We start from the raw sequence: 26434 nt of genomic DNA on the forward strand, positions 1-26434 counted from the left end.
TGGGGGTCGGGTGGGGAGCTGTGGTGTGGCTAATGAGGAAGCTTCTCTGAGGAGAAGACTTGAATCTTGCATTGAATTACTCTGTAGATACCAGTTAGGGTCTGGACTAGACATAGGAGGTGTCCCCTTTATGGACACGCATCAGTCACTAAGATAGTCCCTTCTCCTGCCCTGGTTGCACTCAATCTAGTGGGGAAAGGGAGAAAGAGTCATTGAGAACACAGATGATAGATAGTATAATTACAAGCATGGTAAGCATCATAAGAGAAAAATTACAGGGCTCAGGAGGTAGCTCACCAGGTAGAATGCTTGCCAGAAATGAGCATTTCACAGTACCCACCTTCTTCCTACAGACCCTGCTGAAGGTGGTGTATGTGGAGAATGACATCCAGCACCTTCAAGACATGTCACACTTTCCAGACCGGGGGAGTGAGAACGGGACACCCATGGATGTGAAAGCCGGGGTGCGAGTCATGCAGGTCAGTCCTGATGGCCAACACTTGGCTTCAGGCGACCGAAGTGGAAATCTGAGGCAAGTGGGCCCTGGCAGGTGTCTAGTATATTCTTCCCACCTTGGGCTTGGGGAGGAGCCCTGGTTTTAGATTGCCAGCTATCCACTGGGAATGTGAACCCTTGAGTAGCAATTAGGAGTCAATTCTTCCCCTCACCCCCGGGAACTTAAGCTAAGAAGAAACCTCCAAAAGTGCTAACCAAGGTAGCTAGCTCAGCAGCTAGGGCATATGACACATTCCATCAGTCTTGGAGATGCTAACTAGAGCCTGGGGCAAGAGACCTGATGGCCCCGTGAGAGGAGCCAGGAGCCCAGGTGCCAGCAGAATATGAACCTTGTCAGAGGTTTTATTTTTAATTACTATCATTACTGATTTAATACTGCTTTACGAAACTGTAAGATTTGGGGTAATGGCAGTAGTGCACCCTGTTGAATGCACAACTTGCCATATTCAATGACCTGAGTTCAAGCCCTTGCTCCCTACCGGCAGGAGGGACACTTCACAAGTAACAAAGCAGGTCTGCAGGTGTCTCTTTCTCCCACTCTCTCTGTCTCCCTCTCTCAGTTTCTATCTGTTCTATCAGATAAAATAGGGAGAAGAAAAGAAAAAAAAAATGGCCACAAGCATCAATGTATTTGTAGTGTTTGCACTGAGCCCCAGTGATGAGCTGCAGTGGGGGAAGTTTTATGAGTGGTGAAGCAGTGGTCTGTAGGTGTCCCTCTTACCCCTCCTATCCCTCCTTCTCAATTTATCTGTTTCTATAAAATAACAACAACGATAATCATGTAAAAAGGTACCCAGAGCAGTGTATTTATCATATGGACACTAAGCCCCAATGATAACCCTGATGGTATTTAAAAAAAAAGATTTTAGGGGTATAGGTTCACACTTAGAATATTTGTAAAAAAGTTTAGTGTTAACCACCATCAAAGTTCTCTCCTCACCCACTCAACACTCCCGTCTGATAACCATCATAAATTTTACAAAGTATAAGAAACGGTTTAGTTTTTTTTTTTTTTAGTATTATTATTTTAATATTTACTTATTCCCTTTCTGTTGCCCTTGTTTTATTGTTGTAGTTATTATTGTTGTTATTGATGTCATCGTTGTTGGATAGGACAGAGAGAAATGGAGAGAGGAGGGGACAGAGGGGGGAGAGAAAGATAGACACCTGCAGACCTGCTTCACTGCTAGTGAAGCGACCCCCCTGCAGGCGGGGAGCTGGGGGCTCCAACTGGGATCCTTACACCAGTCCTTGCACTTTGCGCCACCTGTGCTTAACCCGTTGTGCTACTGCCTGACTCCCTTAATATTATTTTTGAAGTCAGTCTTTTCAAAATATTTATTTATTGGGAGTCGGGCAGTAACGCAGTGGGTTAAGCACAGGTGGCATGAAGCACAAGGACCAGTGTAAGAATCCCGGTTTGAGTCCCCGGCTCCCTACCTGCAGGAGAATCGATTCACAAGCAGTGAAGCAGGTCTGCAGATGTCTATCTTTCTCTCCCCCTCTGTCTCCCCTCCTCTCTCCATTTCTCTCTGTCCTATCCAACAACCATGACATCAATAACAACAATAAAACAACAAGGGCAACAAAAAGGGAATAAATAAATAAAATAAAATAAAAAACTTTAAAAATATTTACTTATTTATTTGTTTGAGAACGAGAAATTGACAGGTGTCGGGGGGTGCAGAGAGGGAAAGAGACAGAGAGATACCTGCAGCCTTGCTTCACCACTCATGAAACTTTCCCTCTGCAGGTGGGGACCAGGAGCTTGAACCTGGGTCCTCGCACATTGTAATGTGTGCCCTTAACCAGGTACACTACCACCTAGCCTGTTTTTTTTTCCCTTATTTATTTTATTTTATTTTATTTTCCAAGTTCATTTGCTTTAGTTATCTATATTACACATGTGAGTGAGACCACCTAGTAGTTGTCATGACTGGTAGTTCATGACTTCTGTTTCTGTGCTAGCTGACCCATTGACGGGTTTCATTTAGTAAGAACAAGGGAAATCTAGATTTAAGACTGTGTAAAATGAGAGGCTAGAATCAAATGTCCTATACTTGAGTATGACCCCATACCCACTGCCATGGCGCACCCTCTGATGTAGCCCTTTCCTAAGTCCTGTTGCTTCAGAGAACTGTCCTAGGACCATCCCAGAGAACCGCAGGTGCTGGGTACCTGCCGAGGTGCTCCTAGACAACTTCCATTAAAATGGCAGGTTTCTAGATGAATTGATATGGTTTGGGCTATCTCCAGAAATGTTGACCAGAGTAGGAGGTTTTCCCCGTGTCACTGCCTGAGTTGCTGTGACCTTCTCTGGCAGTGGCAGAGTATTTGAGGTTGGGGTTGGAGGGCACCAGGCAGGGGACAGTAGACTGTGTCTCTTCCAGGATCCATGAGCTACACTTCATGGATGAGCTGGTCAAGGTGGAAGCTCACGATGCTGAGGTACTGTGCCTGGAGTACTCCAAACCTGAGACAGGTAAGCCCATAACAGCGTGCTGGGGACAAGAGAGGAGGGCGGCACCCTGGGAAGAGCATCAGAGAGGAGTTGGCATCTGGTAGTGCTGTGAGTGATGTCTAGAAGCTCTGTGTTTTATTTATTTTAATTTTTTAAATTTATTTTAATTTCATCTTTTTAAAATTATTTATTTTCCCTTTTGTTGCCCTTGTCATTTTTTTATTGTTGTAGTAGTTATTATTGTTGTTGTTATTGATGTCCTTGTTGTGGGATAGGACAGAGAGAGATGGAGAGAAGAGGGGAGAGAAAGATAGACACCTTCAGACCTGCTTCACCGCCTGTGAAGTGACTCCCTGCAAGTGGGGAGCCAGGGACTCGAACTGGGATCCTTAAGCCGGTCCTTGCGCTTTGTGCCACATGCGCTTAACCCACTGTGCTACAGCCCGACTCCCTAATTTCATCTTTCTTATGTTTAATAGAACAGAGAGAAATTGAGAAAAGGGGAGATGAAAAGTGAGAAAGACACCTGCAGCACTGTTTTACATCTCATAAAGGTTACCCTTTGCACATGGGGATCAGGGGCTTAAACCCAGGTTCTTGCATATATGGTCCTTGCACATGCGTTCAGCCAAGTGTGCTACCACCTGCTCCTATTTGTTTTTTAATTTATTTTTATATCTATGAGAGATAATAGAGTTACCAGAGCAGTTCTCAGCTCCAGCTTATGGTGTTGTTGGGGATTGAACCTGGAATCCTGGAGCCTCATACATGAATGTCTTTTTTTTTTTTTGTATAACTTGTTTTGCTGCCTTCCCAACCCCAGCCCTGTATTTTATAAAGGCTGTCCCCTGGTCCTTGAGACCAGGGTAGCTGGGACTGCAGAAATCAAGACTGCAGGCACGACTGACTTATTTACTCTGGTACAGTGATAGAGCTAAAGATGTGAATGTTGAATGAGTGAGCATGTAAATGAACTTGTCCTTTGATGGAAAGCATATAGTAATCATTAGGGCCAGGCGGTGGTGCACCTGGCTAGGCGCCTGTATTACCATGTACAGGAACCCGGATTTGAGGCCCAGCTCCCCACCTACAGGGTGGAAGATTCACAAGTGATGAAGCAGATCTGCAAATGTCTCTTTCTCTGTATCGCCCCCCCCAATTTCTCTCTGTCCTGTTATGTATAATAAAAAAAAAAAAAAAATGGCTGCCAGGAGTGGTGGATTCATAGTGCCAAGCCCCAGGGATAACCTTGGTGTTAATAATATATATTTTAAAAAATAATAAAAAGTTTGATCCTTGCAGAAAAATTGTAAAACCACTGTATAATGATTGCTAGGTTTCAATTTATGGTGGTGCTGATAATTTAATCTGGACCTTTGATGTCTTGGGCATAAAAGTCTCTGTTTTCTTTTTCTATTTATTTATTATTGGATAGAGACAGAGAAATTGAAAGGGGAGGGAGAAGATAGGAAAGGAGAGAAACAGAGACACTTGCAACCCTGCTTCACAACCTGTGAAGCTTTCTCCCTGCAGATGAGGACCAGGGGCTCAAACCTGGGTCCTTGTGCACTGTAACGTGTGCTCTTAAGCAGGTACGTCACCACCTAGCCCCTGAAAGTCTCTTTGTATAGCCATCATGCTTTCTCCCCAACCTTAATTGTCGTGACTCTTCTGTGGCCTTATGCTGGAACAGTTCCAAAACTTTAATTTGGCTTAAAGCCTTTGACTTTGTGCTAAGTATAAACTTAGCATTTTATAGAATTTTCCTCCATTGGGGGCTGGGTGGTGGCGCACCTGGTTGAGCGCACATGTTACAATGTGCAAGGACACAGGCTCGAGCCCCCAGTCCCCACCTGCAGGGGGAAAGCCTCACAAGTGGTGAAGCAGTGATGCAGGTGTCTCTCTGTCTCTCACCTTCTCTGTCCCTCCCTTCTCTCTCGATTTCTGACTGTCTCTATCCAATAAATAAAGATAATAAAAAAATTAAAAAAAAAAAAGAATTTCCCTCCATTTGGGTCTAGTTTCGTCATGATTTGATTCCGGTGATCTTTTTTGAATAGGATCAATGGTATTATGTACTGTTAAGCCCATCTCTTCCAGACTCTTCTTTCTTTTCTCATACTACCTATACAACTAGATATTCTTCAAATCTTTCTCCCTGTGGTACATACTGCTTGTGCTCCCCTCAGCCTCAGGCATACCAGGTAAGTGTCTGAGGATTGTCTGAGGACCCAGCAAGGATGGCCCAGTGGTAGAAGGATCAATGCAGTGAGTGGCCAGTAGGGCCTGGCAGGTTTTTTTCCCAGAGATTATGAGGTTGGCAGGGCTTCATGTGGCATGCCAGGGAGATGGACTTGGCAGCAAGCAGTACTGAGATCTGCTAGAATGTCTGCTATAGGCACGAGGTGAAGCACATTCACCCATCAAGATCCATTCTGACCAGAGATGGCTCAGTGCCAGAGTGTATGCCTTACAGGCCTGAGGTTCTCAATTCCATCCCTGGCGCTCCATACAATATCAGTGAGCAGGGTCTACAAGATAGGTCGTTTTATTTATTTATTTATTTATTCCATTTTGTTACCCTTGTTGTTTTTATTGTTGTAGTTATTATTGTTGTCGTCGTTGTTGGATAGGACAGAGAGACATGGAGAGAGGAGGGGAAGACGGGGAGAGAAAGATAGAGACCTGCTTCACCACTTGTGAAGCAGGTGGGGAGCCAGGGACTCAAACCGGGATCCTTACTCCAGTCCTTGAGCTTTGCGCCACCTGCGCTTAACCTGCTGTGCTACCACCCAACTCCCAAGATAGATCATTTTATTTATTTGTTTATTTTTTAATTTTTTTAAATATTTATTTCCTTTTTGTGACCCTTGTTGTTTTTATTGTTGTTGATGTCATTGTTGGATAGGACAGAGAGAAATGGAGAGAGGAGGGGAAGACAGAGGGGGAGAGAAAGATACCTGCAGACCTGCTTCACTGCCTGTGAAGTGACTCCCCTACAGGTGGGGAGCTGGGGCTCAAACCGGGATCCTGCTGCGCTACCACCGACTCCCAAGATAGGTCATTTTAAAATGTAGGCACTTGCTTTGTTATTCACAGGACCCAGGTTCAAGCCTGGCCACCAAAATCAGAGGAAGTACTGTGGTATCTTTCCCTCTGTCTCTGTATCTGAAAAAAGCTGGCCTGGAGTGGTGAAGCCCCAGTGATGATACAAAAACAAACAAACAAAAAAAAAACAGAAAATAGTGAACATTACTGCCTGTTTCTTGTGCTTCCCCCCTCCCTCCCTCTCTACTCCTTGTATTTGTCACATGCACAGTAAACATTTGGGTGGGGGAGAAGATTCTCTCTGAACCAGTCACAAGAGATGGAGCCGGGTGGTGGCACACCTGGTTGAGTGCATGTGTCACCAGTTACATGAGATATGAAAAGTGTGTCTGGGGACTTGTGGAAACATTGCACAGAGGGTAATAGTTCTTTCCCAACTTTGGGACAATTTGACTGTAGTTCAGGTACCAAAGACACCCCCTCCCCTTTTTTAACTTGTTTTATTGAGAGGGGTTAATGCATTACAGTGCAGTCATTGTCACATACATATAATTTCATTATGCACCCGTCCCCCACAGTTCTCTTTCACTCTTTCCTAGAAGTTCCTTACTTTGATGCAATACACTTTTTTTTAAAAAGTATTTATTTATTTATTTGTTTATTCATTCCCTTTTGTTGCCCTTGTTGTTTTATTGTTATAGTTATTGTTGTTTTTGATGGCATCATTGTTGGATAGGACAGAGAGAAATGGAGAGAGGAGGGGAAGACAGAGAAGGGGAGAGAAAGATGGACTCCTGCAGACCTGCTTCACCTCTTGTGAATGACCCCCTGCAGGGACTTGAACCAGGATCGATGCTGATGAGATGCTGGTGACCAAACTTAGGACCTCACACTTCTGAGTTCACAGCCTGTTGGTAGTGCCACCTCCCAGGCCACAAAAGACCCCTTCCTCAAGATCTGGAAAGCCCAGTCACACTAACACTTAAGAGACCAAGGCATTGGTAACCCTTCCAGGAACTTAAAGGCAGTCTCTCCCCTCACAGGGCTGACTTTGCTGGCATCGGCCAGTCGGGACCGACTGATCCATGTGCTGAACGTGGAAAAGAACTACAACCTGGAGCAGACCCTGGATGACCATTCCTCCTCCATCACAGCCATCAAGTTTGCTGGTGAGCTCATTCCTGCTCAATTTGCATCACTGCAAGTGACAACACAAATTCTCTGTAGCTTCAACAGGGTAAAGAAACAGCATAGCCCTGGTTCAGAAACAGCTAGATCTTAAGGTTGAGTTGTTTTAAATAACCAGTACTCTCCCTCTGTTGGCTGTGCCTTTGCTTGGTGCAGGACCTTGGTTGCCACTGTTCTCCTGGGAAGAGATTCCCCTTCTTCCTGTTAATTTTAGCAGAAATTGGAAGTCAGGAAGTAGCGGAGCGGGTTAAGCGCAAGTAGTGCGAAGCGCAAGGACCTGCCGAAGGATCCCTGTTCGAGCCCCCAGCTCCCCACCTGCAGGGGAGTCGCTTCACAGGTGGTGAAACAGGTCTGTAGGTGTCTATCTTTCTCTCCCCCTCTCTATCTTCCCCTCCTCTCTCCATTTCTGTCTGTCCTATTTAACAAAAGGGCAAAAAAGGGGAAAAAAAAAAAATATATATATATGTAATTTAGCAGAAATTGAGAGTTGACTTTTCTTGCCTAGCTTGAAGCACCAACCTTCCAGAACAACCATCAGTGGCAGGGCTTTGGTTGTTCTCTTAGGCCAGGTCTGCCTCATGGGTCCCCAGCCCCTGTCTGCCTCCACCCCTGACCCAAGAGGAATGGTATTTGGCAAATTCTGCATCCTTGTACACTGTAATATGTGCACTCAATGAGATATACCACCACCTGGCCCCCTGTTATATATATATATATATATATATATATATATATATATATATATATATATATATATATATATTCTATCTTTGCCTCCTTACCATACTTCTATGTGGAACTTACTCCATAAAAAAAAAAAAGAGAAGGGCAAGGGTAGATAGTATAATGGTTATGTAAAGAGACTCTTGTGCCTGGGGCTCCAAAGTCCCAGGTTCAATCCCTCGCACCACCATAAGCCAGAGCTGTGCTTTGCTCTGTTGTTTCTCTCTGTGTCTTTCTCTCTCTGCATCTCTCTCAAAAAAAAAAAAGAAAGAAAGAAAGAAAGAAAGAAAGAAAGAAAGAAAGAAAGAAAGAAAAGAAAGAAATAGGGGGCCAGACTTTGCTCTACCTGGTTAAGCGCACATATCACAAGTTAAAAATAATAAATAAAGTATAATAAAGTTTGCTGAGTCTTGATGAAGACTGAACAAAAGCTGATTGGCCACAACTTCTCCAACACTCCTGAAAACCATTTATTGACAATGCTTGGTTGGCAGGCACTATACCAAGGGCTTCATATAATTCCTTGAGCCTGGGGATGTAATTAGGTCCATTGTATAGACAGACAGCTGAAGCTTCAAAAGGAAGCCCGGGTTCAGGGCCCAGTGTTTAACAGCTCTGATGCCAGAAAATACCCAGGTTCAGTCCTGTTGCACTGAGCCCCTTAACTCTTATCTGGCTAGTGAGCAGTTACATACCAGAGGCATCTGGGGGCCTGGCCCTGGGATGTGTGGACGTTTTGATTGTTCTGGATGGCAGGAGTCCCCTAGCCATCTGTCTTTCCACTTTTCCCCACTCTGCTGCTCAAGTCACATTTTCAAATCCCAAATTAGACACAGTGCTTTTCTGTGCCTCTGACTTTTATTTCTGTATCTGCCCTTGTTCTGCAGAGGATTGCTTTCCCACTGCTTTATCTGTACCCCCTCATACAGCAACATATTCCACCTGCACTCAGCACCTACTTCTTCTCTGGGTGGCCCCCAGAAGAGGTCCCTTGTAGAGGTCCCAGTGAGACTATATATATATATATTTACTTTTTAATCAATTTTTTTTTTATTTAAGAAAGGAAAATTAACAAAACCATAGGGTAGGAGGGGTACAACTCCACACAATTCCCACCACCCAATCTCCATATCCCACTCCCTCACCTGATAGCTTTCCCACACTCTATCCCTCTGGGAGCATGGACCCAGGGTCATCGTGGGTTGTAGAAGGTGGAAGGTCTGGCTTCTGTAATTGCTTCCAATCAATTTTTGGTTACATCAATGATATACAGAGTTTTTCTTCCTCAGTTTAATAGTTACAGTTGATATTTATTTATTTTTTTAATTTCTTTATTGGGGAATTAATGTTTTATACTCAACAGTAAATACAATAGTTTGTACATGCATAACAATTCCCAGTTTTCCATATAACAATACAACCCCCACTAGGTCCTCTGTCATCCTTCTTGGATCTGTATTCTCCCCACCCACCCCAGAGTCTTTTACTTTGGTGCAGTATGCCAATTCCAGTTCAGGTTCTACTTGTGTTTTCTTTTCTGATCTTGTTTTTCAACTTCTGCCTGAGAGTGAGATCATCCCATACTCATCCTTCTGTTTCAGACTTATTTCACTTAACATGATTTTTTCAAGGTCCATCCAAAATCGGCTGAAAACAGTAAAGTCACCATTTTTTATAGCTGAGTAGTATTCTACTGTGTGTGTGTATATATATATATACATACCATAACTTGCTCAGCCACTCATCGGTTGTTGGACACCTGGGTTGCTTCCAGGTTTTGGCTATACGAATTGTGCTGCCAAGAACTTACGTGTACACAAATCTTTTTGGATGGATGTGTTGGGTTCCTTAGGTTATATCCCCAGGAGAGGAATTGCAGGATCACAGGGTAGGTCCATTTCTAGCCTTCTGAGAGTTCTCCAGACTGTTCTCCACAGAGATTGGACCAGTTTACGTTCCTACCAGCAGTGTAGGAGGGTTCCTTTGACCCCACAACCTCTCCAGCATTTGCTGCTGTTACCTTTTCTGATGTATGACATTCTCACAGGAGTGAAGTGGTATCTCATTGTTGTCTTTATTTGCATTTCTCTGACAATCAGAGACTTGGAACATTTTTTTCACGTGTTTCTAGGCCTTTTGGATCTCTTCTGTGGTGAATATTCTGTCCATGTCCTCCCCCCATTTTTGGATGGGGTTATTTGTTGTCTTGTTGTTGAGATTTGCAAGTTCTTTATATATTCTGGTTATTAGCCTCTTATCTGATGTATGGCATGTAAAGATCTTCTCCCATTCTGTGAGGTGTCTCTTGGTTTGGGTAGTAGTTTGTTTAGCTGTGCAGAAGCTTTTTAATTTGATGTAGTCCCATAGGTTTATGCCTGTCTTAGTCTTCTTTGTAATTGGATTCGTTTCATTGAAGATGTCTTTAAAATTTATGTGGAAATGAGTTCTGCCAATATTTTCCTCTAAGTATCTGATGGTTTGTGGTCTAACATCCAAGTCCTTGATCTACTTAGAATTTACTTTTGTATTTAGTGAAATGTAGTGGTTCAGTTTCATTCTTCTGCATGTTTCAATCCATTTTTTCCAACACCATTTGTTGAAGAGACTCTGCTTTCCCCATTTAATAACCTGGGCACCTTTGTCAAAGATTAGATGTCCATCAGTGTGGGGGGCTTACTTCTGGGCTCTCAATTCTATCCCACTGGTCAGTATGTCTATTCATGTTCCAGTAACAAGTAGTTTTGATGACAACGGTCCTATAATACAATTTGAGATCTGGGAGTGTGATGCCTCCAGTTCTATTGTTTTTTCTCAAGATTGTTTTGGCAATTCTAGGTCTTTTCTGGTTCCAGAAAAACATCTGTAGCATTTGTTCTATTCTCCTAAAAAATGTGCTTGGGATCTTGATGGGGATAGCATTAAATTTGTAGATGGCTCTGGGTAGTATATTCATTTTGATGATGTAAATTCTTCCAACCCATGAACATGGACTATCTTTCCACTTCTTTGTGTCTTTTTCAATTTCCTTGAGTAGGGACTCATAATTTTCAGTATACAAGTCTTTCACTTCTTTGGTTAGGTTTACTCCTAGATATTTTATTGTTTTTGTTGCTATAGTAAAAGGAATTGATTTCTGGATTTCAGTTTCTTCTAACTTAGTGTTTGCATAGAGGAATGCCACTGACTTTTGAATGCTAATTTTGTAGCCTGATACCTTACTGTATTGCCTGATGATATCCAAAAGCTTCTTGCTGGATTCCTTATATTTTCCTATGTACCCAGTGAGAATATTTGGCCCCAGTCAGACCCATTAGTGGCCTGGCCCTGCCTAAAGTGCCACCTCATCCTCCTCCAGGCAACAGAGACATCCAGATGATCAGTTGTGGGGCCGACAAGAGCATCTACTTTCGCAGTGCCCAACGGGTAGAGTGGTAGGACCTCCTTGGGGGCTGGGGTGGGAAGCCCAGCCAGGGCTGTCTTCCTAAAGGCCCTGTCTGTCTAACCAGGCTTCAGATGGACTACACTTTGTCCGAACTCACCATGTGGCAGAGAAGACCACTTTGTATGACATGGACATTGATATAACCCAGAAGTACGTAGCTGTGGCCTGCCAGGACCGCAATGTGAGGTGAGGAGCTGCCCTGGACTGTGTCAGCCTGGCTCACACCTGGGTTGCACTGGTTTCTGAGCGATGCCTGGATGGAATCTAATGGGTCTGTCATCTTGTCCCAGAGAAGCTGGGGAGAAGGGGTAGCAAGGCGGGGGTGGTTGAATGAAGAGAACTCAATGGGAATTTCTTAGGAGCTGAACTCACCCACGCCAAGCCTCCAGTCAGCAGAGTGCTGCTTCTAGCTCTCCAGAAGCCATTGTGGGATGATAGTCTAGAGAGGCTGATGTGTCTCATACATTCATGCCTTCACCTAAGTTTCCTGACTTATCTGGCTGAGGAGGCCATTGTGGTAGTTGCAGTGGTGAACAAGGCGGCTCCAAGCCTTGCTTCACAGTGGCTTAGCCAGTGGAAGGGAGCTGCTTCCTCAGTGACAGCACAGGCTGATCAGGGCTGGACTGGGAGGAGTACAAAGGGTTCAGGAGCCCTGGAGTGACATCTGACCCCATCTGGGGAGCAAACAGGACTTCTTGGAGGAAAGAACTTCTGGGCTAAGACAAGGAAGTATGTGGAAGAGTAAGCTGAGGAAGGGAGAGAGGGAGTTTGCAGGACAGCATGTACAGAGCTTCTCCATTCTGCACATTTTTGGCAGGAGCCAGGCTCTTAGCTTGCAAGGGAGAGAGACTCTAACTCAGTAGGTTCTCAATTATCTTTTTTTATTTTATTTTATTTATTCCCTTTTGTTGCCCTTGTTGTTTTATTGTTGTTACTGATTTCATTGTTATTAGATAGGACAGAGAGAAATGGAGAGAGGAGGGGAAGACAGAGAGAGGGAGAGAAAGATAGACACCTGCAGACCTGCTTCATTGCTTGTGAAGCAACTCCCCTGCAGGTAGGGAGCCAGGAGCTCGTACCAGGAGCCTTATGCCAGTCCCTGCACTTTGAGCCACCTGCGCTTAACCTGCTGCGCCACCACCTGACTCCCAAGTTCTCAATATCTAACCTCCATAACCTCAGCCTGAGATGGGGTTTCATCCTGAAATGGGGTTTCAGTCCATATATCAGATAAGGGACATCAGATGTGGCAGAGGGGGTTCTGGGGGTGAGAAGAGTGACAGGTAATGCTGGAATCAGTGGGGGGGGGGGGCGGCGGTGAGATGGCCAAGCCCTTGTCAGCCATGTTCCCCTCACCTCCCAGAGTCTACAACACTATGAATGGCAAACAGAAGAAGTGCTATAAGGGCTCTCAGGGTGATGAAGGGTCTCTGCTAAAGGTAAGCTGGGGACCTTGGGGCTAAGAACTAGGCATGCTAGCTCCCCTACCCCTCAGTTGACATCTAACCTGGTTGATCAAGGATGGCCCTGACTGCCCTACCTTTATGTACTCCCCAAGTGGAACCTGGAAGTGGAAAGAATTGAGAGTGGGGTGGGAAGAATCTGAGAGGCATGGGTTTCCTTTCCTGGCAGCCCCCAACTGGACACATCCAGGGTTCAGGCTCTGAGGGCTAGAAAGAGAAGACTGCCAAGCTGGTGTAGTGGCTCTGCCCATGGACTCTGAGGCAGACAGGGCTTCAGGTTCAAAGCCTGTCCTCACCAGAAGCCAATGGTTCACTGCTCTGGGGAAAAAAAAGACTGAGTGCTGGAGACAGAGCTCACATAGGCAGTATCTTGGCACTGAAGGAAGTTCTTGTTTCTCCTTCTTTCTCTGTCTCTGAATGAGAAATTAGCCAAGAGTGGTGAAATTAATTCAAGCACAAGGCCTCAACTCCACCAAAAAAAGTTCAGGCTCTAGGGTCAGACGTCCTCATATCCTTGGAAGTTGCTGACCTTGGACCCATGACATCTCCTCTTGAGCTTGTTTTATCATCTAGAAAATGTTAATAAATATGGCCTGTATCCTTGGGTTGCTTTATAGAGGAAGTAAGTCTGCATAAGTTCAGTGCTTAGCCCAGGACCAGCTGCCATTGCTACCAGAGACATGGTTGTTAATTTTACCTGCTGAATAGGAACAAAAGTTTCTGTCTGGTATTACCAGAGTGTGTGCCATGAAGGTTACAGGGACTAGTTCATGTGTCAAGTGTCCAACGTGAAGAGATCCTCAGTTAATAGGGCAAGAAGCAAGGGACAGGGAGGGTTTCTGTGACGTTTGACACACAATCCATGATGGGGAAGAAGCAGGCAGTCTGGGGCTGGGTGGTGGTACACTTGGTTCAATGCACACATTACCATGTGTGAATACCTTGAAAGCTTCACAAGTGGTGAGTCAGTGCTGCAGATGTCTCCCTCTCCTACTCTCTCCTCCTTTCCCTCTCAATTTCTTTCTGTCTCTATCCAAAAATAAGCAAACAAATAAAAAATAAGAAGCAAACAAGTACAAGTGTCACATGGACCTTCTTCTTGGCAGGTCCATGTGGACCCCTCAGGTACCTTTCTGGCTACAAGCTGCTCTGACAAAAGCATCTCAGTGATTGACTTCTACTCAGGCGAATGCATTGCCAAGATGTTCGGCCACTCAGGTGAGCATGGCTCCTTGCTTGGGGTACTTCCCAACCTCCTCCACAAACCCTTTTTATTCAGAAGGCAAACACAGCTTCTCTGCTCTGCTTTCAGAAATTGTCACTGGCATGAAATTCACCTATGACTGTCGTCATTTGATCACAGTATCTGGAGACAGGTGGGAAAAACCAGAAGACTGCCCCTGGCTGGACCTCCTCTGGGAGCGGATGGGACTGGGACTGTGGAGAGACTGGTGACTGACATGTGCCCATGGCCATCTGTGCAGGGAGCTCTCCTTAGTGTACCAGATAACCGATTCCTCTGTCACATCCACCCCTGAGTTCAAATCCCAAATCTTCTTTTCTTTCTCTTTTTTTAATATCTTTTTTTTAAGATTAAAAAATTTATTTATTTATTTATCTTCCCTTTTTTTGCCCTTGTTTTTTAATTATTACTATTGTTGTTGTAGTTACTATTGTTCACCCAGGGGTTGAACCAAGATCCTTAGGCCAGTCCTTGTGCTTCATGCCACATGTGTGCTTAACCCGCTGCACTACCACCTGACTCCCCTTTTTAAGATTTTAAAAAATATTTATTTCCTTTTGTTGCCCTTGTTGTTTTATTGTTGTAGCTATTGATGTTGTTGTTGTTGGATAGGATAGAGAGAAATGGAGAGAGGAGGGGAAGACGGGGAGAGAAAGACACCTGCAGACCTGCTTCACCGCCTGTGAAGTGACTCCCCTGCAGGTGGGGAGCTGGGAGCTCAAACCAGGATCCTTACTCCGGTCCTTTCACTTTGCTCCACCTGCACTTAACCCGCTGTGCTACTGCCCGACTCCCCCAGATCTGTTGTTTCTTATTGTGACCTTGAACAGGTCTTTTCCCTTTTATGAACCTCACTGTGCTCCTCTTAAATGATGATACAAGGAGTCAGGAGATAACTCACCCAGTAGAGCTCACACTTTACCTTGCGTGAAGACCTGGGAAAAGCCCCTGGCACCACATCAAGTATCATGCACAGGAAAAGTTTCCCAAGCAGTTCTGTGGTATGTTTCCTCCTCTCTCGTTTCCTTCTGAGATTGAAAAGGAGGAAAAAGAGTCTGCCGAGAGCAGTGGAATCATGCAGATGTGAAGCCCCAGTGGTCAAAAAGAGCAAGAGATGATACCATCTAATTCGAAAATTGTATGGTATAGGCAGGGGAGATAGCATAATGGTTATGCAAAGAAACTCTCATACCCGAGGTTTCAAAGTCCCAGATGCAATACCTGCACCACCATAAGCCAGAGATGAACAGTGCTTTAATTAAAAAAAAAAAAAGGAGTGGGGCGGGGTAGCGCAGTGGGTTAAGCGCACGTGGTGTGAAGCACAAGGACCGGTGTAAGGATCCCGGTTTGAGTCCCCGACTCCCCACCTGCAGAGGAATCGATTTACAGGTGGTGAAGCAGGTTTGCAGGTGTCTATCTTTCTCTCCCCCTCTCTGTCTTCCCTCCTATCTCCATTTCTCTCTGTCCTATCCAACAACGAAGACATCAGTAATTACAACGGTAATAACTACAACAACAATAAAAAAAGGCAACAAAAGGGAAAATAAATAAATATTAAAAAATATATTTTTTAAAAAACTTAAAGAAATAAAATTGTGAAAGCAGTTGGAGAGAGAGCCTACCCTAGCTGGTAAAGCACCAGGCTCATGTGCCTGAAGCTCCTGGTCCAGTTTCCAGCATTGCATGTGCTAGAGTGGTACTCTGAATTCTCTGCCACTCTCATTGCTCTCTCTCAAAACTCTACCTCATAATGTCACAAATGAATATTAAATCGCTAATTAAAAAAAAAACTCTTTTTGAGGGCAGGGGTAGATAGCATAATGGTTATGCAAAGGGACTCTCCAGGGTCCCAGGTTCAGTCCCCTATACCACCATAAGCCAGAGCTGAGCAGTGGTCTAGTTAAACTATACATATAGACAGAAAATGGGGAGTCGGGCAGTAGCACAGCAGGTTAAGCGCACGTGGCACAAAGCACAAGGATGGGCGCAAGGATTCCAGTTCGAGCCCCCAGCTCCCCACCTGCAAGAGAGTCACTTCACAGGCGGTGAAGCAGGTCTACAGGTGTCTATCTTTTTCTTCCCCTCTCTGTCTTCCCTTCCTCTCTCCATTTCTCTCTGTCTTATCCAACAACGACTACAACAATAAAACAAGGGCAACAAAAGGGAATAAATAAATACTTTAAAAAAAAGAATTAAAAAAAAAGACAGAAAATTGTGTGGTGGGAATCAAATGAGCTGACCTTAACAAATTTCCTTCACACTTGGTTGGTGCCCAGAGTCATACCTTTGTTTAAATATAGTCCTTCCTTCCAGCCCTCTCCCTTGGGTCTTGATGCCTTCAGAGCAGGCCTGTGTTTTCTGGGGTGTCTGGAATTCTTCCAGGCTACAGAGCTGTCATGTTCCAGAGTCAAGAGTCATTCTTCAGGAGGGACCAGAGAATGGAGTTTTGTCTGGGGTGACCCAGGTGGCCCCATAGTCACTGTTCTCTGCATCCTTGCCTCTCCTCGGTCTCTGCAGCTGTGTGTTCATCTGGCACCTGGGCCCAGAAATAACCAACTGCATGAAGCAGCACTTGCTGGAGATTGACCACCGGGAGCAGAGGCAGCAGAATGTGAAGGACCAGAAGTGGAGCAGCCAGCCCAGGTCCTGCCAGCCACCTGTCCATCCCATCTCTACCCATTTGCTAAGGCAATGTCTTCTTGTCCTAGGCTCCTGCAAGGAATAGTGCTGGGACTTGGCTGTAACCAAGACAGGCCTGAGTCCTGCTCTCTGTGTGTAGGTTTCTGGAGTGGAAAAGTAAAGTGCATGGGGAGCCTGTGAGCACTGTGATGGGAGCCGAGGGGCATCTTGAAATGGTGTGGGGAATAGAGGAGGCCCCTGACCAAGCACGGTTGATAGGGAGATAGGGAAGGGTTGAATAGAGCTGTCTTATTACTCTTTAAATGAAATTTACTCTTTCACTTTATTCTTTTGAGTCTTCTTTGCATATTTCCCTGAAGTATTAATGTTGCCAGACCAGTTTTATTTTGGGAGAAAATTCATATTCTAGTTTATGATTTGCAGATCTCAGTTTAAACAGGAAGCATAGAGATGTTCCTCTGTATACCCAAGGTTGTGTCTCTGTTCCTCTCTCTGTTTTGAGACTGTTTTATTGATTCTTCAAAGGGACTGAGTCTTGGTCAAGATCACCTGTCAAATGGTGGTATTGGAGGTATTGCAGATCTTGGCACCCCCATGATTTGGGCAGCTCCCTTTGGCTTCTGGTATTCCTCACCCTGACACTGAAACATTGTCGTGGCTCCAGTATCCACTGCATGTCAAACTTGTTCAGTCTCCTGTATTCCAAGACTGTAGTGACTAAATTCTCTTTGCTACCCTCCCTCACTGCCCTCTGCCACACCACCACCCTGCTTCCCAGAACAGAACCCAGCTCAGGACTACTATCTACCTTGCTTTATATTTTTTAAACCAATTATCTTTCCTTTTAAAATTTTTTTGTATTTATTTGTATATTTATAGTATAGAGAGCCAGAAATTGAAAGGAAGAGGGTGAGAGAGAGAGACCGAGAGACACGTGCAACACTGGTTCACCACTTGTACCCCTGCAGGTGGGGGCTAGGAACTTGAACCAGTCCTTGTGCATTGTAACATGTGCGCTCAACCAGGTGCACCACCACCCAGCCCCTTATTTTCCTTTTTTAAATGGGTTTTTTACTATTATTTTATAATTATTTTATTTTGGATACAGTCAGAAATTAAGAGGGAAGGGGGGAAAAAGAGAGAGAGAGAGAGGAAGGTATCTGCAGTACTGTTTACCACTTGTAAAGCTTCCCTCCTACAGGTGGGGACCAGGAGTCAACCCAGGTTCTTATGCACTCAACCAAGAACACCACTGCCTGGCCACTCTGCTTTGCTTTTTATTCCATAGCTGTGATAGAGTTCGTCTTATTTTGTTTGGTTGGTTTTTGTTTTGTTTTTGTTGGAGGGCAGCCTTTGTATTATCTCAGTGTTGCTAGCACAAGGAGCATGGAAGGTGTGACCTCTCAGCACCAGAAACCAAGAGTATGTTCATACAGAGCCTAGCACAAGGTCCAGTCTAGAACTCCCCCACCACCCTATTGACCTGTAATTCTCTTCATGCCTTTCTCATTCTTGGCTTCAGGAAGGAGACGTATATAACCATGCCCTTAGAGATCTGCTCCCTAAGCCCTGGGGAGCAGACTGAGGATGAGTTGGAGGAAGAGTGTGAACCTGAAGAGTTGCTGAAGACACCATCCAAAGAGAGCTTGGATCCAGGTTAGAAAAGGGGCTCTGTTTTGAATGTTTTTGTTTGTTTGTTTTAAGATTTATTTTATTAATGAAGGAGGGGGAAAAAGAGAAAGCAAGAGTACCACTTTGGTGCATGTGAGCTGGGGATTGAGCTCAGGACTCCATGCCTAAGAGTCTTAACACCTTATCCATTGCACCACCTCCCATGCCACTGTTTTAAACTCTTGTCACTGTAGAAATCATTACTGGCTTTTGCTCACTGCTTTGTTTTCAGAGCCTGGTATATAATAAGTTTCAGTAGCCATACTAGCCCAGACTGTTTCAATGTAATTATAGCCAGGCTTTTTTTTTTTTTTTTTTTTTTTTTTTTTTTTTTTTCACTAAAACTGAAAGAGAATTTTTTTGGTACATATAGCTGTTAAATTGAGAGGGTTGACTTCAGGCATATCTGAGTCCAGGTGATGAAAGGAGTCTTTTTTTTTTTTTTTTCTTTAACTTTCTTTCCATGTTGGCTTTGGTCTCAGGCAGACTCTACTTTTTACTGGAGACAAAAATTTCCCCAGAAACTTTAGTGTATAAACTCTGTACAAGAAATCTCCCCCACATCACCATAAGCCAGAGCTGAGCAGTGCTCTGGTAAAAACAAAACAAACAAACAAACAAAAAAAACACTTTTTTTTTCTTTCAGTAATTCTAGCAAAGTCCTAGGGTATGAATAAACATGTCCATTTTGAGTCATCACTGGGGCTGGCCTGAGTTGTGGCCATCCCTTTTGGTCATCCCTGAGAACAGAGGCTTTAGTCAACTCCTTTCAAACCACCTGACCAAATTCTTAGGGGATAAAGGGAACAGAGCTAAAGGAGCAGCCCCAGAGAAGAAGCAGGGTATTGTTAACCAGAAGACAAAACAAATTCTAGTTAGGTAGAAAGGAGAGTTAAGTAGCAGCTCGTTGACTTTATAAAGGGCACACCCTCTGGACATTTCTCCTTGTCCTGCATAGACAGTCAATTTAGGTCCCCACCTTGCAAGATGACTGCTTAAGCTCCAGGCTTCAGAGATATGGTTGCAGAGGACAGCTTCTCTTAGACTCTCCTTTAGAAAGAAGATTCTTCTTCTTCTTCTTTTTTTTTTAAATCTTACTTAGTTTCTTTTCTTTTTTAATTTATTTATTATTGTATAGAGACAGAGAGAAATTGAAAGGGGAAAATAGGGAGAGAGACAGAAACATCTGCAGCCCTGCTTCACTATTCGTGAAGCTTTTCCCCCTTCAGGTGGGAACCAGGGGCTTGAACCTGGATCCTTGTGCACTGTAATGTATGCGTTTAACCAAGTGCACCACCGCCTGGCCCCAGAAAGAAGATTCTTCTAAAAGCCCCCCACAGGCCATGTTTGTTCTAGCTTTAGAGCAGCTGGACCAGTGACTAGCACTGAGCACTGGCAGCCTCTACCAACAGGAACAAAAGCAGGTGCCAACTGGATGCCCCATTGGTAGGCAAAAGCAGTGGGAAAATTCAGCCTCACACTCCCTCAATAAAGTATTTTATCCACAGTGTCCATCTTCATCAGCTGGCCTTGAAACTTTATAGGCCTCTTCCTGAACATTAATATTCACATGTACATATCCATAGGAAACATTAAGTTTATGTCCATGTGTTGTTTTATACTACAGATAACATTCTGTATTTTCCTCTCAAAAATATTTATTAACCTGTGCATTGGTAGATACAAAGGAGATACCTCCCTCTTTTAACCAATAGCATAGTAGAGGTTTTTTTTTGTTGTTGTTTTTTAAATAATTTATTTCTTTATTGGGGAATTAATGCTTTACATTCAACAGTAAATACAATAGTTTGTACATGCATAACATTCCCCAGATTCCCATTTAACAATACAACCCCCACTATGTCATTCATCATCTTTCATGGACCTGTATTCTCCCTACCCACCCACCCACCCCAGAGTCTTTTACTTTGGTGTAATACTCCAAAGTAAAGTTTTTTTTTTTTTTCTTAAGAATTTATTTATTTATTCATGAGAAAGATAGGAGAAGAGAGAGAAAGAACCAGACATCACTCTGGTACATGTGCTGCTGGGGATTGAACTCAGGACCTCATGCTTGAGAGCCCAATGCTTTATCCACTGTGCCACCTCCCGGATCACCATAGTTGGGGGTTTTAAGTTATTCCCTTCTGAGTGGACATTTAGGGCCTTTTTTTTTTTTTTTTTTTTTTTTTTTTTTTACCAGAGCACTGCTCAGCTCTGGTTTATGGTGTTACTGGGGATTGAACCTGGGACTTTGGAGCCTCAGACATGAGAATCTCTCTGCATAACCATTGTGCTATCTACCCCCGCTCCATTTAGTTTTTAGTTTTTTGGTTTTTTTTAAAGATTTTATTTATTTATTTATTTATAAGAAAGATAAGAGAGAGAGAAAGGGAGAGAAAGATCCAGACATCATTCTGGTACCTGTGCTGCCAGGTATTGAACTCTGAACCTCATGCTTGAGAATCCACTGCACCACCTCCCAGACCACCATTTAGGTGTTTGTTTGTTTTTTCCTTTTTTTTCTAACTATAAACCATTATGGATGAGATTCTACTGGCCACTCCTAGGCCTCCTGGAGCCCCTGTGAAAGTATATTTCTGGGGTGGTCAGGTGGCTGCACACCCTGTTGAGCACATACTCTACTGTGTGCAAAAACTGGGGTTTGAACCCCAACCCCTTACCTGCAGAGGGGAAGCTTCACAAATGGTGAAGCAGGTCTGCAGGTGTCTTTCTCTCTTTAAAAAAAAAAATTTATTTATTTATTTATTTATTTATGAGAGGAATAGGAAGAGAGAGAGAGGACCGGACATCACTCTGGTACATGTGCTGCCGGGGATGGAACACAAGACCTCATGCTTGAGAGTCTAACCCTTTATCCACTGCACTACCTCCCAGACCATCTTTCTCCCTTTCTGTATTTCCTCCTCCTCTCAATTTCTCTCTATCCTATCTAATCAAAAAAGAAGGTAGGGGGAGCCAGACCATGGCACACTCAGTTAAGCACACATAGTACTAAGAACGAGGAACTGCATAAGGACCCAGGTTCAAGTCCCCACTCCCCACCTGCAGGGGAGGATTCTTCACAAGCAGTGAAGCAGGTCTGCAGGTGTCTTTCTTTCTCTCTCCCGCTCCTCAATTTCTGTGTGTCCTGTTGAATAAGAAAATGGAAAGAAAAAATAATGGAAAAAATGGCCGCCAGGAGCAGTGGATTTATAGTGCCAGCACTGAGCCCCAGTGACTGGAGGCATAAAGAAAATTTTTTAAAAGAAAGAAAGAAAGAAAGAAAGAAAGAAAGAAAGAAAGAAAGAAAGAGGTGAGAGAATGGTTGCCAGGATCAGTGGATTCAACATGCAGCTAGTGAGCCACAGCAACAACCCAAATGGCAATTATAAAAATTTTTTTAAAGGGGGTCAGACAGATAGTGGTGAACCTAGTTGAACACATATGTTGCTTTGTGTAAGGACCATCACATAATTAAATCTTTAAAAATATATATAAATATGTATATATTTAAAGATTTTATTTATTAATTAATGAGAAAGATAGGAGGGGAGAGAGAAAGAAACAGGTATCACTCTGGTACATGTACTGCCAGGGGTTGAACTTGGGACCTCATGCTTGAGACAGTGCTTTATCCATTACGCCACCTCCTGGACCACATTAAAATAATATATTCAAGGGACCGGGTAGTGGCACACCTGGTTGAATATATATATTACAGTGTGCAAGGGCCCAGATTTAAGGCTCCATTCCCACCTACAGGGATTAAGCTTCACAAGGGGTGAAACAGTGCTGCAGGTGTCTCTGTCTCCTTCTCTATAGCCCTTTATTCTCAGTTCTCTATCACTATCCCAAAAAATAGTATGCTATGTTATGTTTTATGTTATGTTATATTTGCAGCCCAAGAGGTGCATAGAATGCCATACTTGGATAAATAAAGTCCCACATTCAGTCCCTGTCATTGTATATGCCTGAATGGTGCTGTAGTCTATTCCTCTCTCTGTCTATCTGAAAAAAGTTAACTTGGAGTAGTGAAACTTGACAGCAAAAACAACAAATGCAGTTGTGTAGACTGGCATTTCCCTGACAGGTTGAGCATCTTTTGATCTGTCTGTTGAATTGCCTCTTCAGAGAGCTGCCTACTTATGTATGTTGCCCATTTGTCTGTTGAATTGTTTATTCTCTTTTCATGGATTCTGTATTTCTCTCCAGATCCTCAGTGCCTACTGACCAATGGCAAGCTACCACTGTGGGCAAAGCGGCTGGTGAGTCATTCCGCCCTGGGAGTCGGGCGGTAGCACAGCGGGTTAAGCGCATGTGGCGCAAGGCTCATGGACTGGCATAATGATCCCAGTTTGAGCCCCCGGCTCCCCACCTGTAGGGGTGTCACTTCACAGGCGGTGAAGCAGGTCTACAGGTGTCTATCTTTCTCTCCCCCTCTCTGTCTTCCCTTCCCATCTCCATTTCTCTCTGTCCTAACTACGATGACCTCAACAACAACAACAATAATAAGTTCAACAACAATGAAAAACAAGGGCAACAAAAAGAGAAAAATAAATATATAAAAAGTTTTCATACATCAGAAAAGGTAACAGCAGCAAATGCTGGAGAGGGTGTGGGGTCAAGGGAACCCTCCTACACTGCTGGTGGGAATGTCAGTTGGTCCAACCTCTGTGGAGAACAGTCTGGAGAACTCTCAGAAGGCTAGAAATGGACCTACCCTATGACCCTGCAATTCCTCTCCTGGGGATATATCCTAAAGAACCCAACACATCCATCCAAAAAGATCTGTGTACACATATGTTCTTGGCAGCACAATTTGTAATAGCCAAAACCTGGAAGCAACCCAGGTGTCCAACAACAGATGAGTGGCTGAGCAAGTTGTGGTATATATACACAATGGAATACTACTCAGCTGTAAAAAATGGTGACTTCACCGTTTTCAGCCAATCTTGGATGGACCTTGAAAAAAATCATGTTAAGTGAAATAAGTCAGAAACAGAAGGATGAATATGGGATGATCTCACTCTCAGGCAGAAGTTGAAAAACAAGATCAGAAAAGAAAACGGAAGTAGAACTTGAAATGGAATTGGTGTATCACACCAAAGTAAAAGACTCTGGGGTGGGTGGGTGGGGAGAATACAGGTCCAGGAAGGATTCAGAGGACCTAGTGGGGGGTTGTATTGTTATATGGGAAACTGGGGAATGTTATGCATGTACAAACTATTGTACTTACTGTTGAATGTAAAAAATTAATTCCCTAATAAAAAAAAAAGTGAAAAAAAAAGAAAAGAAAAATGCAAAAAAAAAATAGAAAATGGAAAAAAAATAATAATAAATAATAAAGAATATAGAAAATATATAAATAATAAAGAAAAAAATTAAAAATTAAGTAGGGCCCCAGTGGTGAACCTTTCCCTCTACAGATGGGGACCAGGGGCTTAAACCCAGGTTCTTTGACACTGTAATATGTGCACTAAACCAGGTGTTCCACTGCCTGACCCCGAGACAAACAATGAATATGTGGAAAAGAGAGCAACCCACATGATGCTAAAATTCAGTGATTATTCACTTGAGAGGCAGGGTAGGCTACGAGCAGGTAAATTAGAAACAAGCAGTGGAGTCCTAAACCCTATGTCTGGAGGTTTATTTCAGCAGCAATGTCAGATCTCAGCTCAAAGTATGTGTCATCAACTCAGAGAATTTCTCCCTGCCATCTCCTCTTCAGACCAGGCCAGGACATCTGGCCATGCTCTCTGAGCTGCCACCCCCACCCCCTGCCCACACACACACACATACACACCCCATCTGGCCCTTACTAGTGCCTGCAAAAATTAGAATTAGTTGTGGGGGTAGATAGCATAATGGTTATACACAGAAACTCTCATGCCTGAGGCTCCAGAGTCCCAGGTTCAGTCCCCCACACCACTATAGGCCAGAGCTGAGCAGTGCTCTGGTTAAACAAACAAACAAAAAATTAGAATTATATTCAAATATTCATAGCAACTTTACCTTCTATAGGCTGTGTCCTGAAGCTTTTGTATGTATTATCTAATGTGATCCTCGTTGAAATGTGCCGGTTTTTCATATCGTCATTCCAGGGAAGCTGAGTTAGAGAAGTTAAATAACTAGATGGGGGGTTTAGAGAATGGTGACTGACCACAGATTAACTGGTTTCAAGATCATGCTCCCAAGCAGTCGCCCTGCCAGGCAGCAGTCTTGGTCAAAGGCAGTAGAGAGCTGGACCAGGTGGGGCCCTTAAAGGAGAAGTAAATGTATCTTGAATGTGTTTTGGTGTCAAGCTGACAGAATTTGCTAGATACGTAAGTACATGGTGGAATATGAGGGGCAGAAGGAGAGAAAGAGTGAACTAAAGAATCACCTGAAGGTTTGGGGAAAGTAGCCAGCAAGAACTAAGACATTAATAAGTACATTTGGGAGGAACAACCAGGAGTTGATTGAATATGTTAGCTGTGTAGCTGGAGAGATAGGTCACCAGGTAGGGTGTATGCCCTGCCATGTGTGTGGCCCAGGTTTGAGCCTTGGCTCCACATGCGGGTGTCACAGCAGTGGTCTGCAGGTCCCCTCTGCATGGTGTTTAAAGCTAAGAGACTAGATGCGGACCCTGCAGTGCCCCCTGACTCTCAGAGTTTGTGGGCACTTTCCTGGCTGTCTGATGGTCCTGTCTTCCTCAGCTAGGAGACGATGATGTGGCAGATGGTTCCGCTTTCCACACCAAGCGCAGCTACCAGCCACATGGCCGCTGGGCAGAGCGGGCTGACCAGGAACCCCTCAAAACCATCCTGGATGTGCGGGACCTTGACTGCTACTTTACCCCTATGAAGCCTGAGAGTCTGGAGGAGTCCATTCTGGATACAGTGGAGCCACAGAACCTGGTCGGCCTCCTGAATGAGGTATACACTGCCTGCCCCATCCCCACCTGCAGCCCTGCACAACTGCCTGTCCAGCAGCCAGGTGCTCTGGATTGTTTTTAAATTTGTATTTATTCTGAGATAGAGAGGAAGAACCAAAGTGCTGCTCAGAGGTCCCAGGTTCAGTCCCTAATACCACCATCAACAAGCCAGAGCTAAGCAGTGCTCTGGTAATAAATAAATATTCCTCGGAGAACTTTTATAGGAATCTAAAGTCAAGAATAGGACTTGGGGCCAGCAAGATATTCAGGCCCAGTCCCAACATGCTGAGGGAAACTTCAGTGCTGTGGTGTCTTTCTCTCTTTCTATCTAAAAAAGTCAGCTTGGAGCCCCAGTGTTGAAGCCCCAGTGATGGTATAAAAATAAAAGTAGGGGAGTCAGGCGGTAGCGCAGCAGGTTAAGTGGAGGTGGTGCAAAGCATAAGGACCCAGCAGAAGGATCCCAATTCGAGCCCCCGGCTCCCCACCTGCAGGGGAGTCGCTTCACGGGCGGTGAAGCAGGTCTGCAGGTGTCTTTCTTTCTCCCCCCCCCCCCATGTCTTCCCCTCCTCTCTCCATTTCTCTCTGTCCTAGTCAACAACAACAACAATAACTACAGCAATAAAACAACAAGGGCAACAAAAGGGAATAGATAAAAGTAAAGAAAGAAAGAGAGCATCTGAGCCCTTAATATTGCTGAAGTAACTTTTAATCTTTTTTATAGTGGCATGATAAACATATACTTACATGCTTAAATCTTGGGTATGCAGCTTATCACTGTTACTTTTGTAAACTACCTGTGTAGTTCACAGAGCATTTTATAGCTCCCAGAAGCCTCCCTTGTCTCCCTCTCATGAAGAATCCCAACCACAGTGACCAGCATTCTGACCTCTCTCACCACAGGCTGGTTTCTCTGTTAATGAATCTCATATAAACAGATTCTTAATAGAGTCAGAGCCATACGTGCTCCTTCTCTGTAAGGGAGCTGGTGATGTTAGGGATCAAATTTGCTGGTGTTGCTAGCACACAGTGAGCATGGGGGGGGGGGGGGTGCTGCCCTCACCCTCCACAGCTTGACTGTTACCCCATGCAGATGCCTAGTCTGAGCCTCAGGGTAATGGTGATC

General features: G+C 44.2%; 1 protein-coding gene across 2 annotated transcripts in view; it reads left to right on the top strand.

The window, feature by feature from the left end:
• The window catches only part of WDR62 (WD repeat domain 62), a 63607-nt gene that overhangs the window by 31934 nt on the left and 5239 nt on the right, over positions 1 to 26434 (top strand). Inside the window, exons 11-22 of one of the 2 annotated variants that reach the window (XM_060185785.1) lie at positions 354 to 532; positions 2907 to 2998; positions 7069 to 7194; positions 11292 to 11359; positions 11443 to 11564; positions 12742 to 12817; positions 13948 to 14059; positions 14154 to 14217; positions 16602 to 16772; positions 18247 to 18380; positions 22611 to 22663; positions 25094 to 25312. In XM_060185785.1, the coding sequence (XP_060041768.1) occupies positions 354 to 532; positions 2907 to 2998; positions 7069 to 7194; positions 11292 to 11359; positions 11443 to 11564; positions 12742 to 12817; positions 13948 to 14059; positions 14154 to 14217; positions 16602 to 16772; positions 18247 to 18380; positions 22611 to 22663; positions 25094 to 25312 (1416 nt within the window). The remainder of the gene's footprint in view (positions 1 to 353; positions 533 to 2906; positions 2999 to 7068; positions 7195 to 11291; positions 11360 to 11442; positions 11565 to 12741; positions 12818 to 13947; positions 14060 to 14153; positions 14218 to 16601; positions 16773 to 18246; positions 18381 to 22610; positions 22664 to 25093; positions 25313 to 26434) is intronic. The other variant, XM_060185786.1, reaches the window with a different exon arrangement.

Source organism: Erinaceus europaeus, chromosome 2 (genome assembly GCF_950295315.1).
Source record: "Erinaceus europaeus chromosome 2, mEriEur2.1, whole genome shotgun sequence".
In the NCBI taxonomy this organism is placed as follows: domain Eukaryota; kingdom Metazoa; phylum Chordata; class Mammalia; order Eulipotyphla; family Erinaceidae; genus Erinaceus; species Erinaceus europaeus.